The following is an 11,897-nucleotide window of genomic DNA, read 5'->3' as shown; positions in this document are numbered from 1 at the left end:
TGGACGTGGCATGGAAGGCCTTGCAATACCTATTGTGATTGTGCTTGCTTTGGGGATCATGACCTTTTTGCTTTAATCATTATGAATACCCTGGCAGTGATTCAGATAGTGTGCCTGGACCTTTCCCGGCTCAATGAACAGAATAATAATATCATACTAGAACGTCAGGGAATATAGGCACAAGGAAACAATCAGAACAATCTGAGAATTCAAGCTTAATCAATAACAATCATTAGAAAAACACCCAAGATAAGATAGAATACTCTAGGAAATCATGAGATGATCTCACTACTTTCTTAAAAGGAATTAAAGTACAAAACATGTCTATAAAAAGAACTCCTAGAAAAGCTTAAAAGAAGTACCCTTAAAAGCCCCCTGCAACATAATAGCCCCTCCTTTACCTTGAATAGGAATATATGTCAACCAGACAGGCAAAGTAATAACAAAGGCTAGTTAGTTATTACAAACTAAACAGTCACTAGGGAGTCAGAATTTATGGTACACAGAAAAAACATTTTAAGCAAAAAAAGGTAGATAGCTAAGTTAGACATCACAAGGGCCTTATAATAAATTTCCTATTTTCTCTACTCAATCTAGCGTATCCTTATGCCCTATACCAAATTCTGAGAAACTTTAATATACAATAAGATATTTCTAACTGTCTGATTAATGGCTCTCCTAGTTAAAATAATCTTTAACTAAATCTATGGGAACTTTTGTACTTTTACTGATTACCTTTGCATTGATTTTTTCTGCTTAAATGATCATGTTATACTGCAAATATTAATCACTACCTGAAATGAAAATATAAAAACCTGGTTGTACTTGCAATAAACGGAACAGAGCTTCACTGTCCTTTGAGGCGTGTTGTCGTCTGTTACCCAGCGCCGACGCCTTGCCCTCACCTGTGGGACCCCCTGACCCGCTGCGGCTGGACCGCGGCAGCTCTGGAAGTGGGAGGCACTCAGTACAGCCCAAGAGAAGAAGTGAATGCTGTTTACCAGGCTCTCCTGGCTCCTGAGAGCTTGCCTTGCTGAGGTTCAAGTTCACACTACCTATCTCATTGCTGGTGGGCACAGACTCACGGACTCAGTGGCCCAGATGGCCACTCCAACTGAGTAGAGGGCAACTGTGCAACAGAGCAGCAAATGGGCAACCAGCCCTCTGAGCAAGAACCGCAGCAGCGTGGGGTCCCGGTTACCTACCAAGATGTAGCACGGAGGCCCTTGCAGCCCTTCCCAGGCCTGGACCTGTTGTTAAAGAGGGATGAGCCCCTGAGCCGGAGGACGCGTGGTCCACTGATGGCTCCGGCCAAGGCCTGCCACCCCCTGGGGTGTGGAATTTTGTCAGCCTGGCAGGGCAGCAAATGGTTGGAAGCTCAGGACAAGTAGCTGATGAGCAGGGTTGAGAGGCATCTGGATCTTCACAACCTGAGAACAGGCCCAGTGGCAGTCAGCACAGAGCACGGGGCAGCGTACGGAGGACTGACTCAATGGCTGCCCGGAGGGCAACCAGACAACTGGCTGGTGGCTCAACAACCCTGATGGGGACAGAGGACATTTATGAACACAGTCTGGAAAAGGCAATAACTCTTTAGTGTGTCAGTGGACACCAACCTCTCCGCAGCCTGGGCAATACCAAGGCCGAGACCTGGCACCTATCTACTGGCTAGAAGGGGCTCCAGCAGAAGGCCCCATCAAGAGGCTCCCCAGGGAGATGCGTCATGTGGGGCAGAAGACCTCACGGGAAGTGGTAAAGGCTTGGGGCCAGTCGCTCCCTGACTCTGATGTTGTCACGGCTTGTCAGCAACACATTGTTTGTGCAGAAAGCACCCTCTCTGGCTGCCCCAAGAGACGGGTGGTGCACGACAGTGCACACGCCGCTGACCCACTGACCGGTCAACTACATTGGTCCCCACCCCCACTTGGAGGCTCATGCTCTGCCCTGGCTTGCGTGGACACACCCCTGGCCTGCTGCAAGGAGACCCACGCAAGCAGGCCCCACAGGGAGACACCCTCTGAGGCCAGAAGCAGCGCCATGCTGCCCGGAGACCCCACACATCATTAAAAGCAACCGAGGCGCCCATTTCGCAGGACATCAAGTGCAGGGATGTACAGATGCCCTCCATCGACAGTGGAGATTCCATCTGCTCTGCACCCCTCCCAGAGCCCGGCTCATCAAGAGATGTAACGGCCTTTTCAAAGATGTTCTGAAGACCCACTCTGCTTCCTTCCAGGGTGACAACCCATCTTTCTGAGTGTCCATGAGCTTTGAATGAGTGGCCTAGAGTAGGACAAACATCTCCCGTCAACCTTCTCATTAAACCTGGGCAGCTCCTATTCGCCTACAGTTAAGCACCCAGGGGCCTCTGCTGCCCCCGGAGTGGGCGACCAAAGAACAAGGACTTGCCTGTGCTGCCAGATACACCCCAGGGAAAGCACCCTCTCCTGGCCTTGGTGGGTGCGGGCTGACTCCCGTGGCTGACTTCCTTGGTGCCTCCTTGGGGAGAAGGACTGGCAACAGGGCTGCGGCTGGCACCCATGGTACTGGCCTCCAGGCCTCTCACCCTTGTTTGTTTTAAGCCACAGCAGGCCTCACTTCCTACGGGAACCTAAAGAGCCTGGGTTGGACAGGTGCACTCACCTGTCCTGGCCCTTCGAGTGCAGGAGGACCTGAGCATAGCATCTGGCCCCGATGGCCAAGGGCGTCTGCCGGTTCCTGTGACCATACCCACCAAAGACCTGACTGTTGCCTGTGTACTGCCTGCCCGCCAAGTCTGCCTCCATTAGTAGTTCCTAAACATCTGCCTCATTGCCCTAGACTCTGCTCTGGAAACTCCTGTCACCAGGGAGCTGGCCCAGTGGCAGCCGCCAGCAGCCACTCCCGTTGCTGGGTCTGCACTGACTTGCCCACTGCTGCCTCGGCCCACCCGTCCTGGTGGGTCCACCCGGTGAAGCAGACACGCTGGGCCTGGCTGCAAGGCTGGAGAGCTCCCTGACCCCTCTCCGGGCAGACACACCAACAGGCGTTTTCCCTTTTGAGAGAACAGGGACCTGCATTGAGCATGGCTCACCTACACAGTCCGAGGCGGTGTGCGGTGGTGATCAGCAGCACAGGCAGTAATGCAGCCACCAGGCCCCATGTGTGCTGAGTGCAGAAATGGCCATGCAAATGAGACCGTTCAGCTCCTGGGGTGGCTGCTGCGGCCCTGTGCAGGAGGATTTCGGTAATGACTGCTACACACCACCGGGGACATTCTGCCAGTGGGGCACAGGCCCCGTGGGGGAGCCCTGTGGGCCTGTGGCCGACATGGTTGGCCTTACCTCCCGTGTAGCTGGGCTGGGCTTTGCTCCTGGGAGCACCACACACCCCAGGGCAAGTGTTAAATACTCTTCCGAGTGCCCCTTGGAACTGGGGCTCATTCGGGCAGCCCTCAAGTCAAGCCTTCAGACTGGAGGTGCTGCTCCCTGGCCCTTTGTGTGTCCCCCGCAGGCACGGCTCTAACCCATGAAGCCATCTGAGACCCTAGCCATACCCTAGTCATGCCATGCATGCTGTCCCTCAGGTTGCTGCTGAGGTCACTCGAGTGAGGACAGCTGTGCTGCAAAGGGGCACGTGCTGGACTTCCTGCTGCACTGAGGGGACCAGTGCCTTCTGCACACAGAGCTGTGGGCGTACCCCTGTAATGCCCACACCATACCCCGAGCCTTCGCTGCCCAAGGAGGCAATATCAATCATGGATGGGCCATGGCTTCTGACGCCTTTACGACTTGCTGGAATTCCTTGGGTTCTGGGTTGCGATCCCTCCTCCTAGGTGTCCTTGACTTCTGTCTTGCACTTTTAGTCTTGGGGTGTGGCCTTTACCGCACCTGTGGTATGTGGGGCCCGTGGCCAACACGCTCACCACACAGGTCCTTTATTGGAAGACTGGAATGCGAAGGATGCCAGCCACGTTGGGGCAGAGTGTGGGGTTCGCACTGGACGTGGCTCTCCCACTGCCACCAAGACGGCTGGTCAGAGGGTCCCCGGCCAGAAAGGGCATGCACTGTTCTGAGCACGCCAGACTGTAACTCCCTCCCCATCTCCCCTGGGGACTAGTTTCCTGCCTAGTGACGCCTCCTTGACCTTCCCTTTTTCTGTGGACACACTGCCGGGGCAAGGCGTCTGGCTGCGGGAAAGCTCACTGACCCTGGACTCCTGCTGCCTTTGTCCGGGGCCCTCATAACGGGGCTCAGACTGGGAGGCACAGTCCCGCTGCTCCCACCTGCTGAGCTCGCTGATCCCTGTGATGCAGTAATAAAGGCTGGGTCTGCTCCATCAGGTCCTCCTTGTGGTGCTGTTGGCTTATCCAAACCAGCAGTCGAGATCCTCGGCTTCTGCATGGCACGGCCTAACCTGAGAGCCTGGCCACACAGGGAAGCACAGCATCCGCCCTGTGACTGCGGGAGGCCTCCCACCCCAACATGTGAAAACCCAACTGGGTGAGAGGGACCAGAGCAGCAGCCCTCTCTCCCCACCATGGGAAGGCTGAGGGGACTTGCGCAGGCCACCAAGCACAGAACCAGGAACTCCAAGCACATCCGTCCCTGACCCAGAGTCCAGACTTCTCAAACCTGGGTCATTCTACAGGCTGTGAGGGGCCAGCACTGGGTGTGGACTGGCACTGGGGCGGAGGGGTGGGAGGGGCTCCAGCCAGCTCCTCCCAGGGGAGCAGGGCCTCTGTCTTGCTCCCTGCAGCAGGGCCTGTCCCACCTCCCATGTCATGCTCACTTTCACTTTCCCTTTGCAAGGATGTCTGTCCTGCTGGCCAGAGGGGCCTGTGTGCAGCAGGGGAGGAGCTCTGCCAGGGGGCAGGGCCCAGGAAGCAGGGAGGGTGGGTCTGGCCACAGGAGGCCCACAGCCCAGGGCCCCCCACCCTGCAGCCCCTGCAGGAAGAGGTGGGGCCTGAGCCGAGGAGGCTGGGAGACGTCAGACCAGGGACTTTCCTGAAGTAGGAGCCTTCTGGGCACAAAGGCAGAGCCAGTGCTGGGGACCATGGTGAGAAGGAAAGTCTCCTGGAAGAAGGGCTACATCCCGAGGCCCTGGCCCAGGTACTGCTGCCCACTCTGTCCCCTCTGTAGCCCCTTCCTGCACAGTGGGCCCTGTGGGGTCTGTCCTCAGCCTTGTCCACCCACCACCCTGGCTTCTCCTCCCTCTGGGCTCCTTCCCTTAGCTCCCACTCCAGTGGGGGTCTGTGCCCCATTCTGGGGATGTCCCCACTCTTGCTGCTGAACGGCCCCTCCCACAATGCCCCCAGGCTCTGTTCTCTGGTCCCCCTCTCAGTCTGCCAGTCTGTGGGGCTGGATGTCCCCTCCCTGCCTGTGGGGACTGTCCCAGCTACAGCCTTTTCTGCGCACTTTTAACAATTAGAATGAAACTGAGGGATGGGCGGGCAGTTGGTGAGTGTAGTTGGAAGGACTTCGACCCATTTTCTGTGCTGTGGACCCCAACACACACTCCTTGTGAGAGCAGCTCCCTGGGCCAGAGGGTCTGTGAGTCTCTGAGACAGCCCCACTGTGTGCAGAAGAGTGAAGCCACTCTGCTCCCAGACATGGCCATGCCCTTGGCGTTTGTAAGCTCAGCGACCAGCAGCTGGAGCAGAGAACGGGGCCACTGACGGTCAGGAGAAACGCCCGCCGTGCACAACTGGGTGGCAGAGGGCGCCTCCCCACACAGGGCACACACTGCCCTGCACAGCCTGTGGGTGCTGGCCAGGGCTCTGCCCGGGCCAGGGACCTGCTCTGTCACTCACCTGCCCTCTACTTGACCAGGCCACTCCTTGTCTTGCCCTGTTTCCTTCGCTATACAATGACTCCCCTAGATTTGGGGAGGAGTGCAGTTCACATGCACGGAGCTCTCAGCACGCCGGTGTGAGCCTGAAAGTTCAGGCGTTGGCCTGAGAGTTTAAAAACAAGCCTACATAAGTGAAAAGTCAGGCATGGTTTGAACCTCAATATTCAAGGCTACTTTAGGGAGCCGAAGGGGTTTTATACTCTTTTCTTCCAGTGGGTTGGGGATGCGTGTCCAGGAGGCTGAGGCAGGGGTGGGTTGTACTCTTCACAGCAGCAGAACCAGGATCCTGCAGGAGAGGACACGGGTCCCTGCTGTCCCTGCAGACCCCTCCCTCTTCCTGTGCCCCGTAGGCCAGCCTTGTAGGAAGCAGGAAATCCTGGGAGGAAGAGGCAGGGGGGAGGAACAGCACCCAGGGCCTCCAGGGACCCCTCTTCAGGAGAAGCCAGGGGGGAAAGCCCAGGGGACACTGTACATTTTCTGCTTTCTCTCTTGTCCCCAGCAACCCCATGAAGAAGTTATATGCTGATTATTTCAACTTTCACTTCACAAACGAGCTCACCCCCCCAGGTCGAAATGGCTGTTACATCTGCTACGAAGTGCAAGGAACCCACTCACTTATTTCCTTGGACAGAGGAGTCTTTGAAAATCAGGTACAGGACCCACAGTCCTGTCATTTAAGGCACAGAAGTGGAAAGTAAACAAGTAAAATGCCAGAGCCTTCTCTCCATGCCATTGTCCTCAGGTTTAGGCCTTGAGGTCCCCACTTGACCCCCTGAACCCTGATGCACCCTGGCTTTGGACTTGTCCATGAGGCCTCTTTTAGAGAGTCTGCTGACCATCGGTCTGTACCTCATCCCGGGCCTCTGCCGTCTTGGAGGGAGAGGCGTCTGAGAGAGTCGGGCCTGCTGAGCACCAGCTCCTTAGGTGGCCCCAGGAGGTGGCCTGGTGGCTGGGTCCTCCCCAGCTGCACCCCTGACTCCTCCAGACCCAGCAGGTGTGAACCCCAGGGAGGAACCCACCCACACACCCTGCCGGCCCCTGCCTGCTCTGAGCCTGGGCCCAGGCCTCCCTGGAGGAGGAGGCAGCCTCAGCAGACCCAGAGCACACCCCCAGCCTACAGCCAACCCCTGACCTCACCCCCACTCCTCCCTGCTCTGTCCCTCCCCAGAAGAGCCATCCCACCTCCACCAGGCTACAGACCACTCAGAGCCTGTTGTGGAGAGGAATCATTATGGGATGGCAGCTGTGCTGCAGTGGGACTGCGGGTGGACAGGCAATGGGGTCACTCATGGCATTTAACCTTTTCCTGTGCCCAGAGTTCAGACCTTATGAGAAAGGTATGAACCTAACATCAGTTGGCTGTGTCTTCGTAATATAGCTCAGATGTCATTTCAACACATAATTAACACAAAAGTTCTTCAGAGAGAGTTCACACTATTTCCTCACTCTAAGTCATTGTCAGGAAGGGCATGTTGAACAGCTGCCTCTTGTCTCATTATGGGTGAGCACACTTCAGGAGCCTGGTAGATGCGTGTGGCTAGCGACTCCCCTGTGGACAAGGCAGCTTTCTGGCCGTCCCCAGGGGACAGCACCTGGGAAACAAGAGGCCTGGCCAGGCGCAGGCGCTCAGGACGCCTGTAGGTTGAGTGGATGGAAGAATGGGTGCTGGAGTTAACGGACGAGTGTGTGGGGGGAGACCAAATGAACACAGAGGGGAAGGGACACCTTCAAAAGGACAAATCGATCAACAGCATGCCCCCGAGACTGTTGCTCCCTGTGGCCTGGGCCGCACCCACTCAGCCCTGCCACAGGCCTGCTCTGACAGCCAAGAGGGTCCCCTTTCCTTGTCCCTCTTCTCCAGTTCTATCCAAAGAAGAGAGTCCATGCGGAAGTCTGCTTCCTGAATTGGTCCAAGGAGTGGCCCTTGGAGAAGACCCCGACCCCTGGCGAACCATACCGAGTCACCTGGTACATGTCCTGGAGCCCCTGCGTGGAATGTGCCAAGCAGGTGGCCGACTTCCTGAACACACAGAAGTGTGTGCAGCTGCGCATCACCTTCTCTCGCCTCTACCACTCCAATAAGCCGGAATACCGGCAGGGGCTTCGGCACCTTGCTGGTGCCGGGGCCGAGCTGGCTGTGATGTCTCCAGAGGGTGAGAGCAGAGGGAGCCGGGGCAGGACTGTCTGGGGGATAGGACGGGGCTGGGGGGCACCTGGAGTTTCCCAGGGAGAGTGAGTGGAAGGGGAACTTGGGGATCTGAGGCAGGAGTGATGGCACCTTGCAGGGAGGAGACCAGGCCCTGAGGGGCGAGGCCAGGGGAGGGTCAGGACAGAGGGGCTCCCTGGCCAGAGCTGACTGCCGTCTCCCCTCTTTGCACAGAGTTTGAATACTGTTGGGACAACTTTGTGGACAACTGTGGAAGGTCCTTCAGGTATTGGAAGGGTATACGTCGAAATTATTATGCTCTGAAGAAGATGCTTGAAGAAATCCTCTGGTGAGTGTTCCCTCAGCCCCCCTGCCACTTCTGCTCCCTCCTGCGCCCCCTCCCCTCCCACCACCTGCACCCCAGCTCTGTCCTCTCTGCCTCTCCCTCCCTCAGGTGCCCCCCACACCCATTTTCCCTTCACCCCTCAAGGCCTCCCTCTCCCCCAGACAGGGGGCCCCACCCCTTAACTGGGCCCTCCCACTTCACCACAGTAACCGAATCCTGTTATTAAAATGAACACCAATGGGCACAAAGTGCAGGAGTGTCACAGCAGACAGCGATGGCACTTGGCTGCCAGGGCTTGCTTGAGGAGCTCTGTGGCCCAGCCCCTGGCCCCCCGAGTGCCCCTACCTTTGGGGCAGCTAGAATCCAGTAGCTGTGTCTCAGTCATGGTGCTGCTCCCCTGGGAACAGTTCTTCCTGCTCAAGTCCCTCTGTCTCGGGAAGGTGGGTCAGAAGTGTCTGACGTGCTGTCTCCTTGTCAAGCAGGGGATGACTTCGGGGTCCAAGGGGCTTCCCGAGTGTGTTGCAGGAGGAAGACCGTGTCCGGCGGAGCCAAGCCCAGCTGCGGGCCCCAATGTCTGATGAGAACAGGCCTCACCTAAGTGAAGTTTTAAGTGTTAGCCTGATATTTTAAAAAACAAGGCTGTATAAGTGAAAAGTCAGTCATGATTTGAACCTCAATATTAAAGGCTATTTTGAAGGAGGTGAAGGAGGTTTTATTACTCTTTTATTTCCAGTTGTTTGGGAATGACTGGCCAGGAGTCTGAGGCAGGGGTTGGTTGTGCTGTTGGAAGCAGCAGAACTGGGGTCCTGAGGGGAGGACACTGGTCCCTGCTGCCCCTGCAGACCCCTCCTGTTCCTCTGCCCCTTCAGCCTGCCTGGGAGAAAGTAGGTGGAAGGGGGAGGGGGGGGCACAGCACCAGGGGGTCAGGGGCCCATGTTGAGGCCAAGCCAGAAGGGAGAAAGCCCGGGAAACACTCTGCATTTGCTGCTTTCTCTCCTCCCCAGCAACCCAATGCACAGCTTACCTCCCAGGACCTATATTTTCAACTTCCTTAACCTGCCAGTTGCCTGTGGGCGGAACAACACGCACCTCTGCTTCCGGGTGGAAGACCAAAAGAACAACTCTCCCAGGTCATACTACTGTGGGGTCTTTCGAAACCAGGTAAGGGAGCCATGATACTGTCACCGAAGGGAAGGAGGTGTCACCAGAGCACTCTTCTCACACCAATGTCCTCAGGTTTAGGCCTTGAGGTCCCCACTTGATCCCCTCAATCCCGATGCACCCTGGCATTGGACTGGTCCATGAGGCCTCTTTTAGAGCGTCTGCTGACCATCGGTCTGTACCTCATCCCGGGCCTCTGCCGTCTTGGAGGGAGGGGCGTCTGAGAGAGTCGGGCCTGCTGAGCACCAGCTCCTTAGGTGGCCCCAGGAGGTGGCCTGGTGGCTGGGTCCTCCCAGCTGCACCCCTGACTCCTCCAGACCCAGCAGGTGTGAACCCCAGAGAGGAACCCACTCCCATGCCCTGCGGGCCCCCTGCCTGCTCTGGGCCTGGGCCCAGGCCTCCCTGGAGGAGGAGGCAGCCTCAGCAGACCCAGAGCACACCCCCAGCCTACAGCCAACCCCTGACCTCACCCCACCCCTCCCTGCTCTGTCCCTCCCCAGAAGAGCCCTCCCACCTCCACCAGGCTACAGACCACTCAGAGCCTGTTGTGGAGAGGAATCATTATGGGATGGCAGCTGTGCTGCAGTGTGACTGCGGGTGGACAGGCAATGGGGTCACTCATGGTATTTAACCTTTTCCTGTGCCCAGAGTTCAGACCTTATGAGAAGGTATGAACCTAACATCAGTTGGCTGTGTATATAGCTCAGCCAAGGCAGCTTTCTGGCCGTCCCCAGGGGACAGCACCTGGGGAACAAGAGGCCTGGCCAGGCGCAGGCGCTCAGGATGCCTGTAGGTTGAGTGGATGGAAGAATGGGTGTTGGAGTTAACGGACGAGTGTGTGGGGGGAGACCAAAGGAACACAGAGGGGGAAGGGGGGCCTTCAAAAGGACAAATCGATCAACAGCATGCCCCTGAGACTGTTGCTCCCTGTGGCCTGGGCCGCACCCACTCAGCCCTGCCACAGGCCTGCTCTGACAGCCAAGAGGGTCCCCTTTCCTTGTCCCTCTTCTCCAGTTCTATCCAAAGAAGAGAGTCCATGCGGAAGTCTGCTTCCTGAATTGGTTCAAGGAGTGGCCCTTGGAGAAGACCCCGACCCCTGGCGAACCATACCGAGTCACCTGGTACATGTCCTGGAGCCCCTGCTTGGAATGTGCCGAGGAGGTGGCCGATTTCCTGGGGAACACACAGAAGTGTGTGCAGCTGCACATCACCTTCTCTCGCCTGTACCACTCTAAGCCGGAATACCGCAGCAGGGGCTTCGGCACTTGCTGGTCCAGGAGGGGGTCGAGCTGGCTGTGATGTCTCCAGAGGGTGAGAGCAGAGGGAGCCGGGGCAGGACTGTCTGGGGGATAGGACGGGGCTGGGGGGCACCTGGAGTTTCCCAGGGAGAGTGAGTGGAAGGGGAACTTGGGGATCTGAGGCAGGAGTGATGGCACCTTGCAGGGAGGGAGACCAGGCCCTGAGGGGCGAGGCCAGGGAGGGTCAGGACAGAGGGGCTCCCTGGCCAGAGCTGACTGCCGTCTCCCCTCTTTGCATCAGATTTTGAATACTGTTGGGACAACTTTGTGGACAACCGTGGAAGGTCCTTCAGGTATTGGAAGGGTATACGTCGAAATTATTATGCTCTGAAGAAGATGCTTGAAGAAATCCTCTGGTGAGTGTTCCCTCAGCCCCCCTGCCACTTCTGCTCCCTCCTGCGCCCCTTCCCCTCCCACCACCTGCACCCCAGCTCTGTCCTCTCTGCCTCGCTCCCTCAGGTGCTCCCCACACCCATTTTCCCTTCACCCCTCAAGGCCTCCCTCTCCCCCAGACAGGGGGCCCCACCCCTTAACTGGGCCCTCCCACTTCACCACAGTAACCGAATCCTGTTATTAAAATGAACACCAATGGGCACAAAGTGCAGGAGTGTCACAGCAGACAGCGATGGCACTTGGCTGCCAGGGCTTGCTTGAGGAGCTCTGTGGCCCAGCCCCTGGCCCCCCGAGTGCCCCTACCTTTGGGGCAGCTAGAATCCAGTAGCTGTGTCTCAGTCATGGTGCTGCTCCCCTAGGAACAGCTCTTCCTGCTCAAGTCCCTCTGTCTCGGGAAGGTGATCAGAAGTGTCTGATGTGCTGTCTCCTTGTCAAGCAGGGGATGACTTCAGGGTCCAAGGGACTTCCCGAGTGTGTTGCAGGAGGAAGCCCGTGTCCCAGGGTGCTGAGCCCAGCTGCAGACTCCAGGCTCTGAGTCTGATTGGAGGGAACACAGGCTTCTCTCCAGGTCTCTGAAGCCGCCCTTGTCCTGCTCCCAGCTGCATAGAAATGCTCGCCTTCTGGCTTTTGGAGGAGACAACTTGGAGAGGGCTTGCTTTTCTCTTCGTTCACTTTGGCCAAATCCAATAAAGCCTCTGTGACTCTGGGCTCCAGTGTCTGA

General features: G+C 57.2%; 1 protein-coding gene and 1 long non-coding RNA gene across 2 annotated transcripts in view; both read left to right on the top strand.

Moving 5' to 3' along the window:
- Nucleotides 1-4,962: 4,962 nt before the first annotated feature.
- Nucleotides 4,963-11,897, top strand: part of LOC119045901 (DNA dC->dU-editing enzyme APOBEC-3F-like) — a 28,521-nt gene continuing 21,586 nt past the window's right edge. The window contains exons 1-7 of the mRNA XM_053662005.1: nucleotides 4,963-5,090; nucleotides 6,332-6,482; nucleotides 7,694-7,985; nucleotides 8,213-8,327; nucleotides 9,329-9,485; nucleotides 10,500-10,746; nucleotides 11,025-11,139. Coding sequence (XP_053517980.1) covers nucleotides 5,035-5,090; nucleotides 6,332-6,482; nucleotides 7,694-7,985; nucleotides 8,213-8,327; nucleotides 9,329-9,485; nucleotides 10,500-10,746; nucleotides 11,025-11,139 — 1,133 coding nt within the window. The 5' untranslated portion in view covers nucleotides 4,963-5,034. The remainder of the gene's footprint in view (nucleotides 5,091-6,331; nucleotides 6,483-7,693; nucleotides 7,986-8,212; nucleotides 8,328-9,328; nucleotides 9,486-10,499; nucleotides 10,747-11,024; nucleotides 11,140-11,897) is intronic.
- Nucleotides 11,030-11,883, top strand: LOC128626835 (uncharacterized). The gene is made up of 2 exons (XR_008390914.1): nucleotides 11,030-11,139; nucleotides 11,616-11,883. It is a non-coding gene; the product is annotated as an uncharacterized LOC128626835 (long non-coding RNA).

Source organism: Artibeus jamaicensis, unplaced genomic scaffold (assembly GCF_021234435.1).
Source record: "Artibeus jamaicensis isolate MK-2021 breed Jamaican fruit bat unplaced genomic scaffold, CSHL_Jam_final contig_233, whole genome shotgun sequence".
NCBI lineage: Eukaryota > Metazoa > Chordata > Mammalia > Chiroptera > Phyllostomidae > Artibeus > Artibeus jamaicensis.
Note: the sequence above shows the minus strand (reverse complement) of the source record. Positions and strands in the feature narration are given on the sequence as shown.